The sequence below is a fragment of the Pleurodeles waltl genome, chromosome 3_1, assembly GCF_031143425.1.
Source record: "Pleurodeles waltl isolate 20211129_DDA chromosome 3_1, aPleWal1.hap1.20221129, whole genome shotgun sequence".
Taxonomy (NCBI): domain Eukaryota; kingdom Metazoa; phylum Chordata; class Amphibia; order Caudata; family Salamandridae; genus Pleurodeles; species Pleurodeles waltl.
The window spans coordinates 848,033,041-848,057,073 of NC_090440.1; the positions used below are offsets into that span (position 1 = coordinate 848,033,041).

Genomic DNA, 24,033 nt, shown 5'->3' on the forward strand with positions numbered 1-24,033 from the left:
CTGGCGGTCTTCAGACCACCAGCCCCACGGTGGCGTTCGGGACCGCCGCTGCTGTTGCGGTTCGACCGCCTCATAAAGATCCTGGTGGTCGGACCGCCAGGGTACTGCTAGCACCGCCGGGATCCATGATCCCGACGGCCTGGCAGTGGTGTCGATCGTAATCGGCCAGGGCAGCACTGCATGCAGCTCTGCCATGCGGATTATGACGTTGTTCTCCGCCAGCCTTTTTATGGCGGTTTCACACCCATGAGAAGGCTGGCTGAGAGCAGGTGCAGGGGGGGGCACAGTGGGGCCCCTGCACTGCCCATGCACTTGGCATTCCCTGCCCAGCACCCTCTGGGCTACAGTATTGACGCTGGCTCGATTACAAACCGTAGACAATGCTGTAGCCTGTTTCCCGCTAGGCTGGTGGGCGGAGACAGAGGTTTCTGCCCATCGGCCTAGTGGGCAACTCCTAATAGGTCTGGCGAGGAGGTCGCCACTATGGCAGCGGCTATCCTGTCAGGAGATTGGCGAACAGGCTTTCCCATCTGTCAAACTCAGGCTAAGGGCCACAGTTTTAACCGTAATAAGAGTTTACAAAACATTGGTCACTACTGCAAAATATGAAGCTGCATATACATTACTTCTAATCTATCTGAAATGTAAGATATTATCACAACCAGTTCAAAAAGGTAAAAGTCTTGCAAAGCTAGAAACTCTATAGGTTTGCCCTGAAACAGCTGAATGTAAGGGCACGTCACAGAGAACGGCCAACAACGTACACTTACATTTCCAAAGTTATGAACTGCACCTCTTCAGAATGGACTGACTGGACAACTGAATTGTGTATATGTGCCCTGCCACTGTTAAACCTATAACACCAACTATCTTGTTCATCCATCTTTGACAGTCATCAATCTTCTATCCTCCTTCAGTGCATTCACCATTCCCTAGTCATCTGTCCACTTTCTAATCACAATACTTTACACTCCATAATCTATCCTATCACCAATCCTCGTGAATCTATTCAACATCCATCCCTTCACGTATTCTCCATCAATTCACACATCAATTCACCATCTATTCAACATTCATCAGTAACAAACCATTATGAATTGACCACACATTCACTGGTCACCATACATTCAACATATGCCATCCACCATTGACCATTCATTTACTATCCATTTAAATTAATGCTAGTCATTATTTATTGGCTACCCATACGCCATCCATTCTTAATCATCAATTGAACATTCAGCGGCCATTCACTATTAACTTACTATACACTCTTTAGCATACACTCGTCATCTACAATCCACTACCTATCCATCCACTATTTATTCATGATTCAGCCAACATCGTTCTCCACCACTTTGCTAACCACCATTCAATGTCCTTACAACATCCAGGTATTTATATCCATTTACTATCACCCATTCAGTCACAATCTATTCACAGATAACTGACATAATTCTGCAATGCATTCACCAACTACCTTCCATTTACAACCACCATCCATACATTCACCGTTTATTTTCGAATCATCGACCATCCATCATCCAAACACCCATGCGCCATGCACAATCTTCAATTTCTCTTATAATGACCACCCACCTGTCTGTCATTCACCATCCATTCCTTTTTTGTATTATTCTTAATGAGTATCTATCCATTCACCGTCTACAATCCATCCATTCACTGTTGATTCACCAACCATTTACATTACCGTCCATACTTTCTCCACCCAGCCAATTACCTGATTTCTGCAAAGATAATTACACACATTTCACCCAGAGTTCCACATTACACCACATGATCCCCTCCAATAATATCTCCATATTTGAAAATGTAAGTGAGCTGGCCTTTAAAACTGGAAGGATCTCAAGAAATCGCAATAGGAGCTGAACATAAGACCTTATATGAGGACAACAGTACAGCCATAACGCAATTTGTTTTAAAAAACTGGTGCACAGTATGGCAGAGATGTCATCCACAGTAGAAACATTTGTCCCACTAAATTATCAAGCGATTCTCCAAATGAAGCTTCAATCACATAATATAGCCCATATGAGCCTTGAAGAACTTGAAGAATGGAGCACAGACCTCCAGTTACAGACGTCAGTCAGGACGCAAGGTAGGCCTGAAAGATAGTGGCCACATTCCACGTAAGGAATTTATATCTACATACAATTATCCAGCTAAGCCCTTGGAGCCAGCATACAGTACTCCAGATGAAGCATTACTCATGATGTGTACAACCTACTTTTCTGCTCGTTTTATGCTGCATCCAAAGCTTCTTTACTCACCAGTTTACCTTGTAATACTGTTTACCCACTTTGAGTTTAATTCACTATTTAAACTCTGAGGCAAATGGTGTTGACACTGTTATCGCCATGGCTGTACCGCTTCTCTATTGTATGGGAAGCTTGCACTGCTGCCCCAGGGATGTAAATGTCCTCAAAGCATGAGGGCCGTTTGCTGTGGCACATTGGATGTGTTCTGCGCGTGCTCATATGCACACACCTCCAACACCTGTATACACCTGGGTTGATCCTGTTACACATGAGACAAACATGCACTGCTCGTGTCACCTATAGTGCACCTGTTTTTGTCTTTGGAAGGAGTGATCTGCTACTTCCCATGATTCATTGTTGCTTTGTGTTGTAGTGAAGCTTGGTAAAATCTTTTCACTAAAGAAACGAGAACACGTGCACCTAAATCAATGCATTTATAATCAAAGGCAAGAACTACATAGTTGTTAGACTACATTCAGTGACATTACCTTACCACCCTCGTTTCAAACTCCAGTTACAAACCTAACATTCCTCAGAGCTATTCTTGTGTAGTCCAAAACTGAGCTGTTCTAATTATACCCAATCTTTTCAATACAATTCTCTCTTCTGCAGGGAATGAATCAATTTCCAGAGAAACGAGGCCAATCTTAACTTATTTGTTACTTAGGGCCAGATGTAGCAAAGGTTTCTACCTATTCTGTGTCTATGGGAAAAAGTGTTCGTACATATGGCCCTTAATGTTTAGATTAGCAGTTGCAACTAGTCATTAGAGGTGGTAACGTTGCAGAGGAAATGTGGTTACCGGCAGGGGCAGGTTGCTTGGCGACAATCCTCTAGCACTACTGAATCCTCAATGTAGGACCACCTACTAGCCTACATTGCTTGCATGTTGCCCATCAGTTTTCACTCCTATTTACTTTTTTCTTCTATTTGCAGAATAGACCGAAAGTGGTGCCTGGTGTCTAAACAGTGACAAGCATTTGCTCCATCCATGGAAAAGGATCACCTGCACGAGCTTAAGAATCCTCCCAATCCTGCTGACTGGCGACTGGAATACACATTACGGGACCCTTAGATGAACGTTTTGGCAACATTAAGTACCGTGGTACCACTGTCTCTTAAGATGAGATGGAGAATGCGTGTGGTGTTCAAGATGCTATTGCGAGATGACAGGAACAGCCATACATGGCACATTCCAACAGTTCTTTGTACTTTGTTTAAGGCTGATGGTGCCCCTGACTTAATACAGAGAGCTCCTGTCCCCCTCTAAATAGTTACGTAATAAATAGTTTAAATGGCAACAATCAGCAAATACATTATTTGTGAGTTGCTAGATAGGAAAATACTAAGATGATTTTGGTATAATATAAAAACTGACAGTATAGCACTGAACTACAGTTTTGAGAGAGATTATGTTAATTCCCTTTTTCTATCCCCAAATGGTGAAATTCTATGCCGCTCTATAAATTGAAAATAAAATAAGTACATTCAAAAATAAATAGTGTACCTAAGGTGGGTTTCAGGGGAATTCACACCTTACCTTCACACTGCCCATACAAGCCATTAACAGCTCTGCTCTCCCTCCCCCGCTTTATATCCCTTCCGACCAAAGGATGTATCATCCTGTGCATGGCTAGTGAGACAACTCTACAGTATGAAGACTGCTAACGTGGACATTTTAAAGGGCAGTCATGGATACCAGGCACCTCGCTCTATCTCCAGACTGGCAAGTCAGCAACAATAATCTCAGAAAAGAGACGAATCATCCCATCCGGCACTGAATTAAACTAACTCAAAAACATCGTGATAGAGAAAGGAAAGTTACCTGAATCCATTTATGGCTCAGGTTGTGGATAAAAATATTAAATAAGCTGGCAAAAGTGTAAGAACCTGAACAAAAAATCTTACTGCAGAGTCAGAATGTGCAGTTGTCATTTTAAGCAAATAAACATGAGATCACTTTACTACAGCACATTCAGTTCTCAGAACACATCCCAATCCGGAGGATGCATCAGTCTCTCTCTGTGCAAGTGATGACGACAAGTATACAGCTGGTTATTACCTACCCCTGCTCTGCATAGGGGCTTCGCTCTACGGAATGCTGCAAGCACCAAAGAACACTGAAGATGCTGATGAGGCAGTATGCCATGGTAACTGAGCATCTGCATGCCTTGGCACTATGTGCACCATATTTATAGGCACTGAAACCCATGACCTAAAACTCCATCGAGCTTCACAGAAATGATAAATGAAAGTGAGACGACGTTTTTACAGATATAACAGTAGGATAACAACTAGTGGCCTTCTTCAAATCCTCAAGGAGTGTTTAAATTGAAAAACGTACAGACCCAGACACACCATGACAACCTAAGAGTCACTGAACCTGTAGTCAGGGACGTTTGGCTTAATTATGGACTACCAGACAAATATGTGTCCCCCAATAGTAGGGTCTCATTCCATTAAATTGTACAAGGTCTCTAGTTTATAGACAGATGGAAAAATGTACTCCCTTTTAAATCACAATGTACATTTCATATCTGAAGCACTGACAACCTTTGCAAACTGGTTTATTTTTAGTATGGAGCGAAGCGATGGGAAGAGAGTGGATTTGTGAGACAAAGCCAAGTAGTTATAGGGACACTATAAAAAGATATAAACTTGAAAGCATATTTCACTGTTATATTAACCCTCTTCATTGGACTGTGGAGTTTTTTCTTCAGAAAAATATCAAAGAAGTGTTGGACGTAACAAATATATGAATTCAAACATGCATACTGTTCTAGTGGCATCATTGTGGTGATATGCACCGAATCCTACTTCATGTTATCCTCAAACAATAAAAGTGCGGCACTCAAAATAGTCCAGAATTTAAGCCTCCAGGTTACGGAAATCAAAGCTGGAAACACGTGAATAACAAAGAGACTGAAAATTATCAACAAGCAGAACTTGAACCTAGTAAAAAAACAACCCTTTAAATTTAATAATAAAAAATAACACAAGGACAAATTGAAATCATGGGAAAACCTTTTAGCTTATTTGAAGCTAAGCAGAGAACAGCATCCCTAGTTTTATGACGTGGGAGCTGTTCATTTACAACCTCGTAAACTATTTGAAGACTTTGTCAGTGACCTTCATCTGTGCTGACAACATGTTGCTGAGTCGATCGTGTTCTAGTGAGTCCAAAGCCACTAATATTTCTAGCAGGTTGTGGAGTGGCATGGCATTCAGCCAATTTATAAAACCGAACAGAAGCAATTTCAAGCTCGGGTATCTTTATTGTACAAATTGTCCTACAACCAGACTGATTTTTTTCCAAGAGTCTGGGCATGATTTTGAGTTTGAGGGACGGGTTACTCCATCAGAAATGTGGCAGATATCCCGTCCGCCATATTACGATCACCAGAGGCTATTATAGGGTAGTAATACGACGGATGGGATATCCGTCACGTTTGTGACGGCATAAACCCCTCTTCCAAGCTCTAAATAAGGCTCTCTGTGTTTCTATCTTTTAGCATAAAAACTAAAGAGCCACAAGTTTGAGGAGAACAGCACTGAATTTGACAAATGTTAAAAAATGCTGGACCCCAATGATGCATTCACATTTATCTGCCAAGTAGGACTGATTTGGCCTTGAAACAGTTTTTTTTGGAAAGGTGACAGCTCGGTATGGTAATCCAAAGAATTAACACTTTTATGAAATGCTTCTAGACTGTGCAAACCTAGCAGAGACAAACTGTGATTAATATTAGAAGAAACAGATATAACTCTCACCATTCATCATGAAATAAATAGTCCACATTTCCTCTGATACTTCAGTGCTGGTCAGTAGTGTTCAGTGAGCCTTGGTAAATTAAACCAACTCACATCGTATGGTACCATAATATTGCTGTCACAATATTATCTGACTTATATAGGGTGTCCTAAATGTCATTTTTATAAATGTGTCCCATTGGAGTTATTAAAAGAAAATCAACAACCAATGCCATGCTTTTAGGAAACGATATTTATAACACTATATTTCAGAAAATATGTCTGACAGCTATAGAGTTACATATTACCGTTTGTTTTTAAAACATTATTTTAAATTACTGGATCTCCTCTGAAATGCGTTAAACACTGGCCTTCTGATTCAGTTATCACAGGACGGTTGTTCAGCGCTGGCCAATAAGGGCTGAAGTCATTCCAGATTTCAGCGTTTACATTTATCACCTGCAAGTGTACGTCACCCGGATACCTCCAAGTCGCTGGCCCTTGCAGACCAATGCTGGATAGTCCTTCATTAACAATATATGCTGGTGCATGCTTCTTCCCAGGTGGCTTAGCATTGTCCAATTGTTTGAATAGAGATATCTAAACATTATTTACTAAAACAAAAGACTTAAGAGTCCAGTAAATATCCTGCCAGAGTGTACTTTTCCAGAAGCGACCAAAAGCGTACACGGGCAGTCAAGATCTTGCGTCTATATAACATATTTGAAATAAGCTTTGGCTTTGTTGGAACAATGAAACAAATTCTACGGATTTATCACTTTTTTCCAACTTGCCCAAAGACATGAACTTGAGATAATATCTGACAGACTCGGGTTGGAGAAGTCATATTTACCCTCAACGACGTCTCCAGAATATACAGCCCTTGGTCTTATTTCCATTCTGAAACACAGTGCATCAATCTTCCGAAAACACTTAACATGATTTTTATCTTTTTTTATGGCTGCCTAAAATATCGGCTGTAAAACCAAGTGTTTATGAGTTCTAACATTAAACCTCGAGGGCATTCAGGGAACAAAAAAAAAAAACAGAATTGCATATATTAGAAATAACTTTTTTCAAGGTTATGTAACACCTACAGGAGAAAAGAAAAGTAGTTTCCCAAAGAAAAGAAATGTCATATTATAATTTCCCCTCCCTACAGTCCCCCAAAGCACAGTTTTGCTCTTAGATAACCTAAACACCAGCAGGCATAATGCAGCTGCCATCTAAGAAATAAAGCATGGACAATAGATCAAGTGTGAGCTGAACAATAATTCTGCTTCTGGGTGCATGGCAACATGCTCTGTGATTGGGGAGGAAATCTGGATTTCATTGCTTCTTTTTAAGGTTGAGTCAAACGATGGATTTGGGTTCTGACTAAATAAAACATTCCAGAATCCTAAGAGATGTGGGTAGAAATGTTGACTTCACGGCACTTGCATTCCCCAGCTCACCACTGTTAGGCTCTTTCCATTGCTCCAATCCTACCTGACCAGTGAGGTAGCGATTCACTCCTGGTCCCATCCAGCTCATCTTCATTACCGAAGCAGAGAGAAATAAGCCCACCCTAGTTATGGCCTCGTTCATCACATGTAGGCTGCTTGGATTCTTACCTGAGCAGTGAGGGAGAAACCCACTCCAGTGCCCGTCCAGTTGGCACATGCGTGTGGTATTGCCGATCAGTGTCCGCTTCCCCATGCAGCTGTACCGAACTACAGAGCCAACTGTGTACCGTTCCCCAGAGATCTGGGCATTGGGTGGGACACCAGGATGGCCACAGGAAACCACTGGAAGCAAACCGGCAAATGATTAATGATGTTAAACATTTTGTTTCTTCTGTGCGTCAGTACAAATGAACAGACCAGGGCTTAACTGACCACAGACCTGGACCACAGTCCTTATATCCATTCATAATGTTTTCTTCTGGTGCTGTGTCTCAGAAGGAATCACAGTGAACCCATAGAGAGGACAAGGATATTCACATAGTAGAACATGAATATTAACTGATGTTCCCGATCCTGCAACTGACCTCCACCAGCACACATTTCAACTTAACTCTACAACAGTGACTGTATTAGTTCTGTGTGAAGGCAATACAGTTTCCAGACCAACTGATTTCTGTAGAAAATGGGGAGTCAAACCACAACTATCCCTGTTGCTGGGTGAGACCTACATTCTGAGAGGTGTGTCCTAATGACAAAGATGGCAGCTCTTGTTAGGTCTATCTCAATCAGGATCTATAACCATCCATCACTAGCACCATCACTTTGGGGCTGATGGTAACCTTTTTACGTTTCTATCGTTCACAGGATGGTGATCAGGCCCCCATTGCTATGGTTACTTTTCAGAAAGAAGCAAAGTGAATTCGCTCATAGAAGTAGTGTCTCACATGCTTCCAGTGTCCAGATACAAGATTAGGTTTAAGCCAACAGCTTCCTTTACCAGAAAGGCTGTTGCATGCTGGCTTCGAACAACAGCTGACCAGTGCCATAAGGTCAGGAGGAATGTCTTGGAGGACTTGGCAGGTATAGCACAGGAATGTAATAGTAACTGAGACCCCACTTTCCCCAACCAAGTATAATCCAACTTTGCAGTACTTACACAGACACTGTGGTAGGGCCCGATCCCAGGTTCCATCCCCTTGGCAGGAGATGACATGCGTACCCAGCATATAGTACCCATGATTGCACTGGTAGGAGACGGTGGTGCCAAAGTTGAACCTGTAAGGACCTTTCAGATGCACTTGACGGACACTGTTCTCCACTTGACCTGGATCAGTACAGTTCACAACTACAGAAGGGGGGAAAGAAAGTTAGATCACAAAATGAACCCAGGCCATGCAGATTAATAGATGGGCTCAGATATGGAGTCAGAGATTACTCCAATTCAAGCTAGAGAATAGAATCAGAGAGACACTGAAAGGCAAATTCGAAGACATGCTCTAGGAAAGGAATCAGGCACTTTAGAACTGGACTCAAAAGCAAACAAAAGAGGTGGACTAGAACAGGCTTAAAGATCGGCCTAGAAACATGTTCAGAGGCAGGCGTGAGGATTCCAAACAAAATAATGTGATGAACTGGCTTCCAATCTAAATCTTTCACACAGGGCTTGAAAAATGGCCAATTTGTAATGGAAAGGCAGAGCCATTGACATGGCCCCAAAGGGACTGGAGAGCTGGAAGAAGGAATAAGGGTATGGAACAAAAGTAAAGGAGAAGGGGGATGAGTGTGAAGGGAAAGAAACAAGGAATCACTAAGAGCCTGCTTTCTGCATCACCCTGCTCCCTCCTCTAGTCCATGAGATGATGCACTGTGAGACAGTAATTGTGTTTTCCCAATGTCATTTACATTGCAGCTGAAGACACAATTGACCAGCATTATCTCCTTTCCCACACCAAAGAAGTCTCATTCTGAGAATCTCAATTTCAAGGAGCTCATAAGGCGTGTACCGCTGCCAAAACAAACCCCTTCAACCTGGAAGGAGGGACTCTCCTCCAGAGATTTAGTGAATTTTAACAACTTTGACTGAGGTAAGATATGTTCTTCTTCATTAAGTACAAACTTGCCTATCATGCTCCACTACATCAGAATCCACCTAGTGCTAAGCCTCCATTTTTGAAAGTTTTTAATGCTGCTCCATAGACTCAGACTTTTTAAATAAATGTAAAATTCAGTGGGCTTGAAACTAATTCATATTGTCCTTCATGCCTATTTCACACTGCTTGGAGATTACTTCCTTAATTAGTACCATTTGAATCTGGTATTTCAACCGAGAGTTAATTTATTTGCACTTCATTTGAAGTAATTTAAAAAGTGGACCACATGTGTGTCTTTCATTGCACAAAATTCCAGATCATTCATTCCAGATCTGCCTCCTTATCTCGAACAACGATTCACACTGTTGCTTGTCATATTAAAAGTAGCTTGACAAGTTCATGTGAAAATGTTTAATGCACCTACATCTACACTCCTTGCTTTGGTGGGATTACAGCTTCTTTTTCTAAACTACTCGAGAACACTTCTTAAAAGACATGTTAGATGTACTTCTCGGTTTCTCGTTCAGAGCTTGACATTGTATTTAATCAGGTAAATATGCTAGAAGCTGGTAATACAGCAATTGATGGGATTTGGTTAATTTCTCCATTTCAGAAAATGGTTTAATTTACTCTGATTTCCCTAAGATGTTTCATTTCATTCACATGAGCTTGACCAGACTAAGGGGCATATTTATACTCTGTTTGCGCCAGTTTGTGTCATTCGTTTTTAACGCAAATCCAGCGCAAACTTAACTCCATATTTATATTTTGCCGCTAGACATTTCTAGTGCTAAAATATTGGAGTTAAAGTCATTTTTTGCCTGCGGAAAACCACCTTGCGTCAATGAGATCAAAGGTAGGCGTTCCTGGGCAAAAAATGACTCAAAGGCCCTAGCGCCTTATTTATCCTCCCGTGCAAAAATCACACCCGGGAGGTGGAGGGCCTTAAATAATGGCGCTAAGTCTCCTTAGCACTAATATTTAACACCTGGGTCAGGGCAGGCATTAGGGGACCTGTGGGCCTTTTTCCATGGTCAGACACCATGGAAACAGCCCACAGGTGCCCTTCCCTGGCCCAAGGGACACCCCCACCCACACCTGGAGGACACCTAAGGATGGGGGGGACCCATCCCAGGTAAGTCCAGGTAGGTATTTCTAATTTTTTTTCAAAGTGCCATAGGGGGGCCAAACTTGGGCCCCCCTACATGGCACTGTGCCCAATGGCCATGCCCAGGGGACATATGTCCCCTGGGCTTGGCCACTGGGCTGGGGGACATGACTTCTGTCTTTACTAGGACAGGAGTCATGTCCATGGGGGTTCTGCATCAAAAAATGACGCTAGTGAGGTTAGAGTAATTTTTTTGGTTCTAACCTGACTAACGCCATTCTTTCCCGCACAACCTACAGTCTTCCCTACGCCTCCCCTACCCGGTTAGCATCTTGTATTTTGACGCTAACCGGGCCTTAGTGCCGGCTTGCGCCATTCCTTAAATGTGGCGCTCGGCTGGCGTCCTGGAATGGCTAACGCAGGTTTGCGTCAAAAAGTATAAATATGGGCCTAAATTCAGATGTATCACTACATATCATTAAATATAAATACCAGATGCATGTGTAATCACCCCTACCATGCTCAGTAGGCCCCTCCACCCTGATTCCCCTCCCCATAAAAGATAATAGAAAAGGGAAGGGGAAGGACTCACTTCTGCAGATGGGGAGAGGGCTGCTCCACTGGCCATTGGCCTGGCACTGGGACCTGGATGCTCCTTCCAATAAATAGCCAGTATTGCATACAAACTTTGCTACGTCATTCAAGTTAAACTGAGACCCCTGGGTCAGTCCGTTGCCTGGATTTCCGGGATGGCCACATGTGATTGCTGAAAAAACATAAAAGGATAGCATAGGCTCATTGACGATAATACACTATGTTGAATCACATTTGAATTAATTCCTATTTTAAGCACGCTCATGTTCATGTTATAAAAACAATCATTTCAAGCTACAAATATGTACCAAGATTAAACTCAAGATCCTGCATTGAAAGAATGAGGCACATGTTTACAACCCTTACATCCTATGTTTTATGTTATGGTCCATTATCAGCATTTGTATAGCACACTTACACTACCTGCATGATCCCATAGCGATTTCAGAGTCTGAGTGCCTTTTAATCGTTCTGTTTTTACAAGAGTTGGTGGTCTGGTTTTAGAGAGCACTTGTCTATCAAGTGTATTTTTAGTGAGGGTTTGTGGTGGGCAATGTTGTGTATGTGTTTGTAGATTTGGTTCTGATTCATAGGTTGAAGATGTGGTCTTGATGTGGTGTTGAAGTGGCAACAGTAAACAGTGTGCATGGCTTTTCTGCTGTGTGGTGGCTCATGGTAGCAGAGGTTATCTTATGTGCTCTGTTGCTATAGGAAACACATACTGGTAAAATAGTGAGAATAATTGGTTTTGTCAATGCTTTTCAGCCATTTTGAACAAAATATTTGCTATGATGCGGTCAATGCTGGTATGGTATGACATGTCATTGTATAGCATGGTATGGTATGGTTTTGCCTGTCATTGTGTAGTAAGGTATTGTATGGCATGCCCTGTCATTGTATAGTATGGTATGTTATGGACTCTTTTTGTATAGCTTGGTATTGTATGGCCTGTCATTGCATAGTATGGTATGGTATGGTTTGCCATTGCATAGTATGGCATGATATGGTATGGTATGGACTGTCATTGTATAGTATGGTAAGGTATGGTGTGGTATGCCTGTCATTGTACCATATGGTCTGTCATTTTGTAATGTGATATGGTATGGCCATCAATATATAGTATGGAATGGCATGGCGTGTCATGGTATTGTGTGGTATGGTATGGCCTGTATGGTACAGTATGGTATGGTATGGAATGGCATACCTGTCATTGTACAGTATGGTATGGTATGGCCTTTCATTTCATGGTATGCTCTGTCATTTTATGGTATGGTATAGTGTGGTCTATCTTTGTACAGTATGGTATGATTTATCAATTGTATAGAATGGTATGGTGTTGTATAACCTATCATTATATAGTATGTATGGCATGCCCTGTCATTGTATAGTTCGAGAAGGTACGATATGGCTGGTCATTGTATAGAATGGTATGGTATTATATGACATGTCATTGTTTGGTATGACACAGCATGTCATTGTATGGCATGGTATGGAAATGGCCTGTCACTGTATAATACAGTATGGTGTGGTATAGCATGTCAGTATAGAATGGTATGGTACTGAAAGGATTGTCATTACACAGTATGGTATGGTCTGTCATTAAATATTATGGTATGGTTCGTACGGTATGGCCTGCCATTATTTAATACGGTATGGTATGACCTGTCCCTGTATAGTAAAGTACAGTATGGTATAACAGGGTATGGTATGGCCTGTCATTCTTTAGCATTGCTTGGTATGGTCTGTTATTTGATAGTATGGTATGGTCTATCATTGTATAGCATGAAATGGTATGGTATGCTATAGCCTGTCATTGTATACTATAGTATGGGATGGCAAGGCCTGTTATTGTACAGGATGGTATGTTATGTTATGGTACAGTACAGCGTGGTATTGTATGGTACGGCTTGTCATTTATAGTAGGGTATTGTACAGTATACAGTATGTCATGTTATGGTATGGCATGGTACAGTATGGTACAATATGGTGTGGCCTGGAATTGTATAGTACAGTATGGCCTGTCATATAGTAAAATACAGTATGGTATGGTATGGCCTGTCATTGTTTAGTATGGGATGGTATGACCTGTTATTGTTAGTACGGCATGGTATGGCTTGCTATTGTATAGTATAGTATGGCGGGTCATTGTAACGTATAGTATAGATTCACCTGTTACTGTATAGTATGTTATGTTATGGTATGGTATGCTAGGGTATGGTATGGCCTGTTATTCCCATATATGGTATGGTATGGTATGTTATGTTATGGTATGGTATGGTATAGTATGGTAGTACATGGTAATGTCTGTCATTGTATAGTATGGTATGGCCCGTTATTGTATAGTATTATATGGTATCATGTCTTATTGTATTCTATGGGTGTCATTGTCTGGTCTAGTATATCACGCTATGGTGTATCATTGTTAAGTATGGTATTGTATGGTCATCATTGTAGGGTATGATATGGAAGGTATGGTATTATATAGTATGGTGAGGTATGATATGGCCTGTCATTGTATTGTAGATTATGGTACGGCCTGCAATTGTATAGTATGGTATGATAAGGCCTGCCATTTTATAGTATGGTATGGTACGACTACTATATCCCCTGTCATTATACAGTATGGTATGAAATTGTATGTTATGGCTTATCATTGTATGGTGTAGTGTGGTATGGTATGGCATAGTATATTATGGACTGTAATTTTAAGGTATGGTATTATGTGGACTGTCATTGTATAGTATATTATGGTACGTTATGACCTATCATTGTATAGTATGGTATGAATGGAGTGGCTTGTCATTGTATAGTATGGTATGTTATGGACTCTTTCTGTATAGCTTGGTATTGTATGGCCTGTCATTGCCTAGTATGGTATGGTATGGTATGGTTTGTAATTGCATAGCATGGCATGATATGGTATGGTATGGACTGTCATTGTATAGTATGGCAAGGTATGGTATGGTATGCCTTTCATTGTACAATATGGTCTGTCATTTTGTAATGTAATATGGTATGGCCGCCAATATATAGTATGGAAAGGTATGGCCTGTCATGGTATTGTGTGGTATGGTATGGCCTGTCATTGTATAGAATGGTATAGTATGGTATGGTATGGCACACCTGTAATTGTACAGTATGGTATGGTTTGGCCTTTCATTTTATGGTATGCTCTGTCATTTTATGGTATGGTACGGTGTGGTCTATCATTGTACAGTATGGTATGACCTATCAATTATATAGAATGGTATGGTATTGTATAACCTCGCATTATATAGTATAGTATGGCATGACGTTGTATGGTACGGTATGGCATGGTATAGTATGGTATAGTATGACATTTCATGGGTTTTCACTGTATAATATGGTGTGGTATGATATGACCTGTCAGTAAAGTATGGAATGCTACTCAGTGGCTTGTCATTATTTAGTATGGTATGTCCTGTAATTGTATAGTAAGGTATGGCCTGTTATTTTACAGTACGATATGGTATGGTGTGTCATTGTATTCTATGGCCTGTCATTGTTTGGCCTAGTATGGTATGCTATGGCATATCATTGTATAGTATGGGGATGGAATGGAATAGTATCACCATTGTAGGGTATGGTATGGAATAGTATGGTAATATATATCATGGTATGGTATGGCATCTCATTGTACAGTACAGTACGGCTTGCAATTGTATAGTATGGTATGGTATGTCCTCTCACTTCATAGAATGGTATAGTATGACATTGTATATTATAGTATGGAATGGTATGGCATGGCCTGTTTTTGAATAGTACGGTATGGCATGGTATGGCGTGGTATGTCATGGCCTGCCATTGTGAGGTATGATATGGTTTGTCACTGTATAGATGATATTGCATTGTCTGTCATTGTATAGTATGATTTGGAATGTCATTGTATAGTAATGCATGCTATGATATGGTATGGCCTATCATTGTATAATAAGCTGTAGTATGGCATTTCATTGTATAGTATAGTATGGTATGATATGACTTGTCATTGTATAGTATGGTATGCATGGCAATGCATGACCGATTGTTGCATAGTCTGGCAGGTATGGCCTGTCATTCTATGGTATGGTATAGTATGGTATGGCCTGTAAATATATAGTATTGAATGGTATGGCTTGTCATTGCGTAGGATGGTATGATCTGTCATTGTATGGTTTGCTATGATTCGGTATGTTTCTCTTTGTATAGTATGATATAGTATGGCCTGCCATTTTTTGGTATGGTCTGTCATTGTATGGTATGGTATGATACTGTCTATCATTGTAAAGTAAGGTCTGGCCTATCATTATATAGTATGGTATGGTATGGCCTGTCACCATATAGCATGGTATGGTCTGGCCTGTCAATGTATGGCACGGTATGGTAGGGCCTGTCATTGTATACTATGGTATGATATATGGTCTGTCATTGTATTTGGTATGGTATGGGCTGTATTTTTTTGGTATGGTCTGACATCTTATAGTATTGTAAGATATAGTGTAGCCTGTATTTTGATGGTCTGGTTTGGTCTGATATGGTAAGGCCCGTCATTGTATAGTATGGTATGGTATGGTATGGCTTGTTATTGCGTATTGTGGTACGGTAAGGAATTGGATGACATGGCAATGGATGAAATGTGATGGGATGGAATGGGATGGGGTTGAATGGCCATTGAAGGTATAGTATGGTATGGCCTGTCAATTTGTGGCCTGGTATGGTATTAAATGGCATATTTTTGTAATAGTACAGTATTAATGGTCATCATTATAGGGTATGTTATGGAATTGTATGGTATTATATGGCATAATATGTATGTATGGTAAACATGTAATTGTGAGTATGGTATGGCATGGCCTGCAATTGTACAGTATTTTATGGTATGGCCTGTCATTTTATAGTATGGTTTGGTACAACTATTATATGGCCTGTCATTGTATAGTATGGTATGACATGGTACATATAATATGGTATAGCATGGCATGGTTTGGTATGATATGGTATGTCCTGTCATTGTATAGCACTTTATGTATGATATGGCTTGTCATTGTACAGTATGGTATGGTAGGTTATAGTATGGTATAGTCTGTTGTATAGTTCCGTCATTGTGTAGTATGGTATGGCATGGTATGGTATGAGGGGTATGGTTCAGACTGTCATTATATGGTATGATATGGCCTGTAATGGTGCAGTGTGGTATGGTATGCCCTGTCATTATATAGTACGGTATCATATGATATGGCCTGTCTTTGTATAGTATGGTATGTATGGTATGGAATAGGATTGTAATGTATGGCATGATTTGGTATCTTTCTATGGTATGGTATAGCCATTCCTCATATAACTTGGTATGGCATGGTATGGTACGGCCTGTCAATTTATAGCATGGAATGGTATGTCCAGTCATTGCATGGTTTTCAATGTATAGAATGATACAGTTTGTATGGTATGATATGGGTTGCATGTCATTGTACAGTTTGGTATGGTATGGTATGGTATGGCCTGTCATTGTATAGTATAGTAGTCTGTCATTGTATGGTAGAGTATGGAATGGCCTATCATCATATGGTATGGTATTGTATTGTATGGTATGGTACAGAATAGTATGGTATGGCCTGTCAATGTAAGGTATGGTATGGTATGTTAGGTCATTGTATAGTATGGTATTGTCTTGAGCCTATCGTTTTATTAGGAATGGCATGACTGACTTTTTATGGTATGGTATGCTCTGACATTATATGGTATACCATAACCTGTCATGGTATAGTATGGTATTGTATGGTATGGCCTGTCATTGTAATGTCTGGTGTGGCCTGTCGTTGTATAATATGGTATGGCCTGTCATATTATAGTATGGTGTTGTGTTACCTGTATATGTAAAGTTGGGTATCGTATGGCCTGTCAGTGTATGGTATGGTATATGGCATGTTCATGTATTTGGTATGGGGAAGCCTGTCTTTTTGTGGTATGGTACGGGCTGACATTTTATAGATTTGTATGTTATAGCATAGCCTGGTATTGTATAGTATGGGCTTGATATTGTATGGTATGATATGGGATGTCATTGAATGCTATGGTATGGCCCGACACTGTATGGCCTGGCATGGTATAATATGGCCCGCCATTGTATGGTATGGTATCGTATGACCTGTCATTGGTATGGCATGGTACGGTTTGGCTTGCTATGTCATTGTATCTTTTGTATGGGATCATATGGTGTGGTATGGCCTGCTGTTGTATAGTATGGTATGAAATGCAATGGTATGGAATGGTGTGTCATTGTAAAGTATAGTGTTGGATTGGAGAGTATGGTTTGACCTGTCATTGTATAGTAATGTATGCTAGGGTCTGTCACCATATAGCATGGTATGGAATGGTAGGGTGTTATATGTATGATATTGTGTAGCCTGTGATTGTGTAGTATGGTCTAGTATGTCATGTTTATTCATTGTACAGTATGATGTGATATGATTTGTCATTGTATATTGTATTGTATGACATAGCCTGTCATTTCATAGTATGGTATAGTAAGGTAAGGTATCTTCTGTCATTGTATATTAAAGTATGCTATGGTCTTTCATTGTATAATAGTGTGTGGTATGCTATTTCTTTTCGTTTTATACTATGGTATGGTATGATACTGCACATCCTTTCACTGTATAGAGTGGCATAGTATAATGTAGTAGTCCTGTCATTGTATAGTACGATATGGTATGATGGTAAAGCCTGCCATTGTATAGTATGGTGTGGTATAATCTCTCCTTGTACAGTATGGTATAATCTTGTATGGTGTGTATGGTATGGAATGCTACTGTATGGTATGTTATTATATGGTATGGTATGATACGGTATGGCCTGTCTTTGTTTATTATGGTAAAAAACAGTACGGCTATGATATGGTATGTCCTGTTATTATGGTATAGTATTATATGTCCTTTTATTATACATTATGGTACAGTATACAATTGTATGGTATGGTATGGTATGCTATGGTATGGTATAGTATGGCCTGTCATTGCTTAGTATGGTATGATAGAGTATTGCTTGTCCTGTATGGTATGGTATGGTATGGTGTGGTATGGCACGTCCTATTAGTGTATGCTGTGGTATGGTATGGGCTGGCCTTGTATGATATTGTATAGTATAACCTTTCATTTATAGTATAGTATGCCTGTCATAGTGTAGCATGGTACGGTATGGCCTGCCATTGTACATTATGGCCCATCATTGTTTGACCTGGTATGGTGTGCTATGGACTATCACTATATTGTATGGCATTTTATGGCCTGTCATTGTCTGACCTGGTATGGTGTGCGATGGACTATCACTATATAGTATGGTATTTTATGGCCTGTCATTGTAAGGTATGGTTAGGAATGGTATTGTATAGAATTATATGGTAGTATACAGGATATGGTATGGCCTGTCATTGTATAGTATGGAATGGTATGATATGCGTTGCCATTCTATATGATACTATATTATCTCAAATTTTAAAGTACGGCGTTGTATAATAGAGTACGGTTCATTGTACATCATGGTATAGCCATTCATTTTACAGTTTTTTATGGTATGCAATTTCCTTTCATTGTGTAGTTTGGTGTGATTTGAAATCATATAGCCTTTTGTTGTATAGTATGTTATGATATGACATGGTTGTCATGTATAGTATGATATGGTATGGTATAGCCTGTCCTTCTATAGTATAGTATAGAATAGTATAATATGGTACGATTTGTCATTGTACAGTATGTTAAGGTAATCTTTGTTCCAATGTACATATTAAGCTCCGGGAGGAGTGCAATAGGAATGGCCAAACAAGGAAGAAAACACTTTACAATATGTTATTTTCATGCTAGATTGTTCTTTCCAACCCGTAATCATGCAAACATAAACCAATTTATAACACACCCCGTTTTTTGCATAAAACATTCTAATTATGTCCAAGACAGCCAGCCTATACATTAAGGAACATGCACCAAAAGATGCACTTTGTTACAAGCTAAATGAGTGATCACTTGCAACCATGTCCTCAATGGGCGCACAAGCACAAATAGTACCATTGCTATTGCAGTTGTACAGGAATTTATTAGCCAAGGTGCACCATGTCCCCAATGGGGAGTGCTCTCCACTGTTCAACATTTAGAGAGGAGTCAGGCTGGAGTGTGTATTGGCACCCTTCTTGTTTTTTATTTATTAGCAGAGTGGATAGCTTACTCCAAGACGTGACTGCCGGGTTTTCATGCTCCCTCATGCTGTCCTTTTGTCATGGACGACAAATGGCTTGCAAAGAGTAGTGGACTGCGTTACGGACTTAATGGAGGACCGGGATCTTAAAATGAACCTGAAGAAAACCTACATGATGATCTGTGGAAAGAGTGCTTGTAAATCAATGGCACCCCAATTGAAACATTAACTTTATTCTCCTACCTGGGTATTCTCATTAGTTCTAATGGTTCCTGGACCAAGCGTATAGAAAATAACAGGCTAAGGATGACAAGAGCCTGTGAGGGCATTTGTATGTTTGCCATCAAGTTAGGTTGTAAACCAATTCGGGAGATGGTCTCAATGTACAGAGACAAATGTGCATCTGCACCTTCTTTTGGAAGGGGGTTATGGGGTTTCACAGAATCTTCCACCTTACAAATGTAAGAGAATAAATTTTTTCAGCAACTGCTTGCCACACCATATGTACATCAGCCCATTTAGTACACAGCGGATTGGGCATGCAATATTCGGAGGAGCTGCTGCAGTTGTGGCATTCTGTTTGGAGCAAAAGGAAACTAAAACTTTTACTACTTAAAAAGAAGGCTGAGGCTAGATGTGCCAAAGATAGTTCTAAACACTCATTTGTTAGATACCTCTCTGGCACAAAAGGAGGGCTTCTAGAGGTATCTCACACTTACATCTAATACCCAACATTGTTTTATCTTGACACAGTTATGATTGGGTACAGTTAACACTCTAGTAGTCTTTTTATAAATGAAACAATGGTCTGAGGTAGCTATCAAATGCCAATATGATGAAAGATCCACTCAATCAACAATGCATGGTATCCTTTTATGCAGCTTCTATACTGAAATCAGGAAATTCTATTTAAAACCATTTTATAGCTAGTAATATTGAGAACTACAATTATGCTTATTTATATCTATGTTCCTTGGAGGATCCAAACATGTGTTTTACTGTTGCCTCTTTCATCTTAATTATATGCACTGAGCTCTCCCTTGGCATTTTATGTGACTCGCTGATGGACCAAAACTTTAATCTACCTACACGCTGCAATTAGTGCCCCACTGTAAGGTAGCGGCCTGGCAGTTTAACCATGATGTTCTATTTTTATGAAGGGAACAGCATGACTAAGTGGGACCGAAAGATCACAGTAGCACATTGACTGTTTTTGAAAGTTGTGTTTTAGAAGGTTTGCCACTTTATTTTATATCAGCATAACGGACAATAATTCGAGGTTTTTGTTTTAAACAGTATAGTGGCTAACCAGGGGTCATCATAGCACAGCAAACTCATTAGCTGTTGATAGGTTCCAACCAGACTCATTTTATCGCACCAAGCCGCAGAGGCACTTTGTGACCCTAGAGTTCCCGTCTAAACATGCTAAATCGCATGAGCAGTCTACAGTGAGTTAGCTGTCGGTATATCTTGCCAATGTAAGTTCACCCTGTTATTTGTTTTCACTACAGCTGATGAGTCTTGGAATAGTTTAGGAATTGTGTGATATTTTGTTTTTACTGGCAGTAATTTGTTATTTTAGTTCATATTTTGTATTTTATACATTAAATTTTATATTTCGCCATCTATTGACCCTGAGGCTTCAAACACTGTACTGCACTGTGACAGATTTTGCACTCAATGTTAGCGTACTATGGGGGTCATTCCGACCCTGGCGGTCCATGACCGCCAGGGCCGGGGACCACGGAAGCACCGCCAACAGGCTGGCGGTGCTTCCAGGGCTATTCTGACCGCGGCGGTAAAGCCGCGGTCAGAAAAGGGGAACCGGCGGTTTCCCGCCGGTTTTCCCCTTGCCCAGGGAATCCTCCATGGCGACCCCCTTCCCGCCACCCTGTTTCTGGCGGTTCTTACCGCCAGGAACAGGATGGCGGGAACGGGTGTCGTTGGGCCCCTGGGGGCCCCTGCACTGCCCATGCCACTGGCATGGGCAGTGCAGGGGCCCCCTAACAGGGCCCCATGAAGATTTTCACTGTCTGCATTGCAGACAGTGAAAATCGCGACGGGTGCAACTGCACCCGTCGCACCCCTGCAACTCCGCCGGCTCCATTCGGAGCCGGCTTCCTTGTTGCAGGGCCTTTCCCACTGGGCCGGCGGGCGCTCTTTTGGCGGTCGCCCGCCGGCCCAGCGGGAAAGCCAGAATGGCCGCCGCGGTCTTTTGACCGCGGAGCGGCCATATGGCGGTAACCGCATGGCGGGCGGCGACTGCCGCCCGCCGCGGTCAGAATGACCGCCTATGTCAGTTGCAACACCGACATGACACGTTATTTCTTTTTATGCATTTTGGGAATAGTTATTTGTACTTTTAAGGCTTTATTTAAAAAATGCATAAAGATATTAAATCGAAATTATGTGTCTAGTTAATAGCGGTATCGTGAAGTGTTATGCTGTACCAAAGAGTAGAAGGGGAGAGAATGAAAAGTAAAAGGTACACAAATGTAAAAAGGAACAAACACAAAATGGAAAACAAGTGGGTGAAAGCAGCAGTGTATAGTAAAACCAGTAGCAAGACAACCAAAAAACACATCCACTCAGTGGTAGTTGCTGCTAATATCACTTGGTGGGGCATTGGGCACAGCGAAGTGGTAGGGAAATGGGGGGAACTATTTAAAAAAAATAAAAGGGCTTACCTGCCCCTGCAGGATGCCCCCTTCGTGTTCTTCTGCTCCTGCCACTTTGGTGCTTTTCTGCTTCCCTGCCCTCCCAATCCAGGTGCTTTTCTCATGCTGTCAGCCAGCATGAGAGAAGCTCTGGGATTGGTCTGAGTGGGCTGAAATGACACTCAGTTAGGGACTGGGAGCCTGTACTGGCTCTCCACCCTGCTGTGCAACACAGCTCAGGTGGAGAGTTCTAAGTGCGCATGTCGGTGTGGCCAACTGAAGACGGCCGGCCAAACCGACATGTGCACTCAGGGCTAGCTTTAGGGCGGTGCGAACTGTGCGACCACACCTGGTGCTGACCTGGATGGGGGGGCGCTGACCGCAGGGGGTGCTGTGTTTAGCAATAACTTACAAAACCTGCGATTTAAAAGCACCTGCAGAAAAGTTCCATGTGTGTCCAGCCTTCAGGAGGCAATCAAAATGTAAAGATAACTATTGTGATAATGTTCTTGCTAGAGAGAGAGATCGGTGTTTTGTCCAGTGCCAGTTCTGACTCGCCATAAAGTAGCGCAGAGGGTTAAAATGCCTGCTGCAAAGAACATAACTCTATTTTATGTGGAGCTGCGTGGATTAGTAATGCCAGCCTTCACCAGCATTTTAAAACAAATAACAAATTAAATGTATGCGCAAGGGGGGGCTTTGGAGAAATGAGGGCCACTTTTGCCGGGCTGTAGTGAAGGAATCCGAGGAGGTGCTCATGGGGTGGGGGCGTCAGTAAAGATTGCTGCACCGGCAGTACCAGCGCTGAAGCCAGCCATGTGTGCACTTACAGTGCACCTACCACTCCTCCTCCCTGCTGCTGAGGCAGAGAATGACTCCACCCCGGTCTAGACTCGGCAGGCTGGCTAAGTAAACAATAATATGATAAAAAGTAGTTTGATTATCATTACAGAAAGGCCACCTGTAGGAAAGTACCATCTTGCCTGGCATGTTACCCCCATATTTCACTGTATATATGTTGTTTTAGTCTATGTGTCACTGGGACCCTGCCAGGCAGGGCTCCAGTGCTCATAAGTATGTGCCCTGTATGTGTTCCCTGTGTGATGCCTAACTGTCTCACTGAGGCTCTGCTGACCAGAACCTCAGTGGTTATGCTCTCTCTGCTTTCCAAATTTGTCACTAACAGGCTAGTGACTAAATTGACCAATTCACATTGGCATACTGGTACACCCATAAATTTCCCTAGTACATGGTACTGAGGCACCCAGGGTATTGGGGTTCCAGGAGATCCCTATGGGCTGCAGCATTTCTTTTGCCACCCATAGGGAGCTCTGACAATTCTTACACAGGCCTGCCACTGCAGCCTGCGTGAAATAACGTCCACGTTATTTCACAGCCATTTACCACTGCACTTAAGTAACTTATAAGTCACCTATATGTCTAACCTTCACCTGGTGAAGGTTAGGTGCAAAGTTACTTAGTGTGTGGGCACCCTGGCACTAGCCAAGGTGCCCCCACATCGTTCAGGGCAAATTCCCCGGACTTTGTGAGTGCGGGGACACCATTACACGTGTGCACTGTACATAGGTCACTACCTATGTACAGCGTCACAATGGTAACTCCGAACATGGCCATGTAACATGTCTAAGATCATGGAATTGTCACCCCAATTCTGGCATTGGGGGGACAATTCCATGATCCCCCGGGTCTCTAGCACAGAACCCGGGTACTGCCAAACTGCCTTTCCGGGGTCTCCACTGCAGCTGCTGCTGCTGCCAACCCCTCAGACAGGTTTCTGCCCTCCTGGGGTCCAGGCAGCCCTGGCCCAGGAAGGCAGAACAAAGGACTTCCTCTGAGAGAGGGTGTAACACCCTCTCCCTTTGGAAATAGGTGTGAAGGCTGGAGAGGAGTAGCCTCCCCCAGCCT

The 24,033-nt window shown here is 41.7% G+C and overlaps 1 protein-coding gene across 1 annotated transcript in view; it reads right to left on the reverse strand.

The window, feature by feature from the left end:
- The window catches only part of CSMD2 (CUB and Sushi multiple domains 2), a 1,417,205-nt gene that overhangs the window by 105,338 nt on the left and 1,287,834 nt on the right, over window positions 1-24,033 (reverse strand). The window contains exons 54-56 of the mRNA XM_069223779.1: window positions 11,265-11,438; window positions 8,631-8,819; window positions 7,643-7,816 (exon numbers count right to left, since the gene is read on the reverse strand). Coding sequence (XP_069079880.1) covers window positions 7,643-7,816; window positions 8,631-8,819; window positions 11,265-11,438 — 537 coding nt within the window. The remainder of the gene's footprint in view (window positions 1-7,642; window positions 7,817-8,630; window positions 8,820-11,264; window positions 11,439-24,033) is intronic.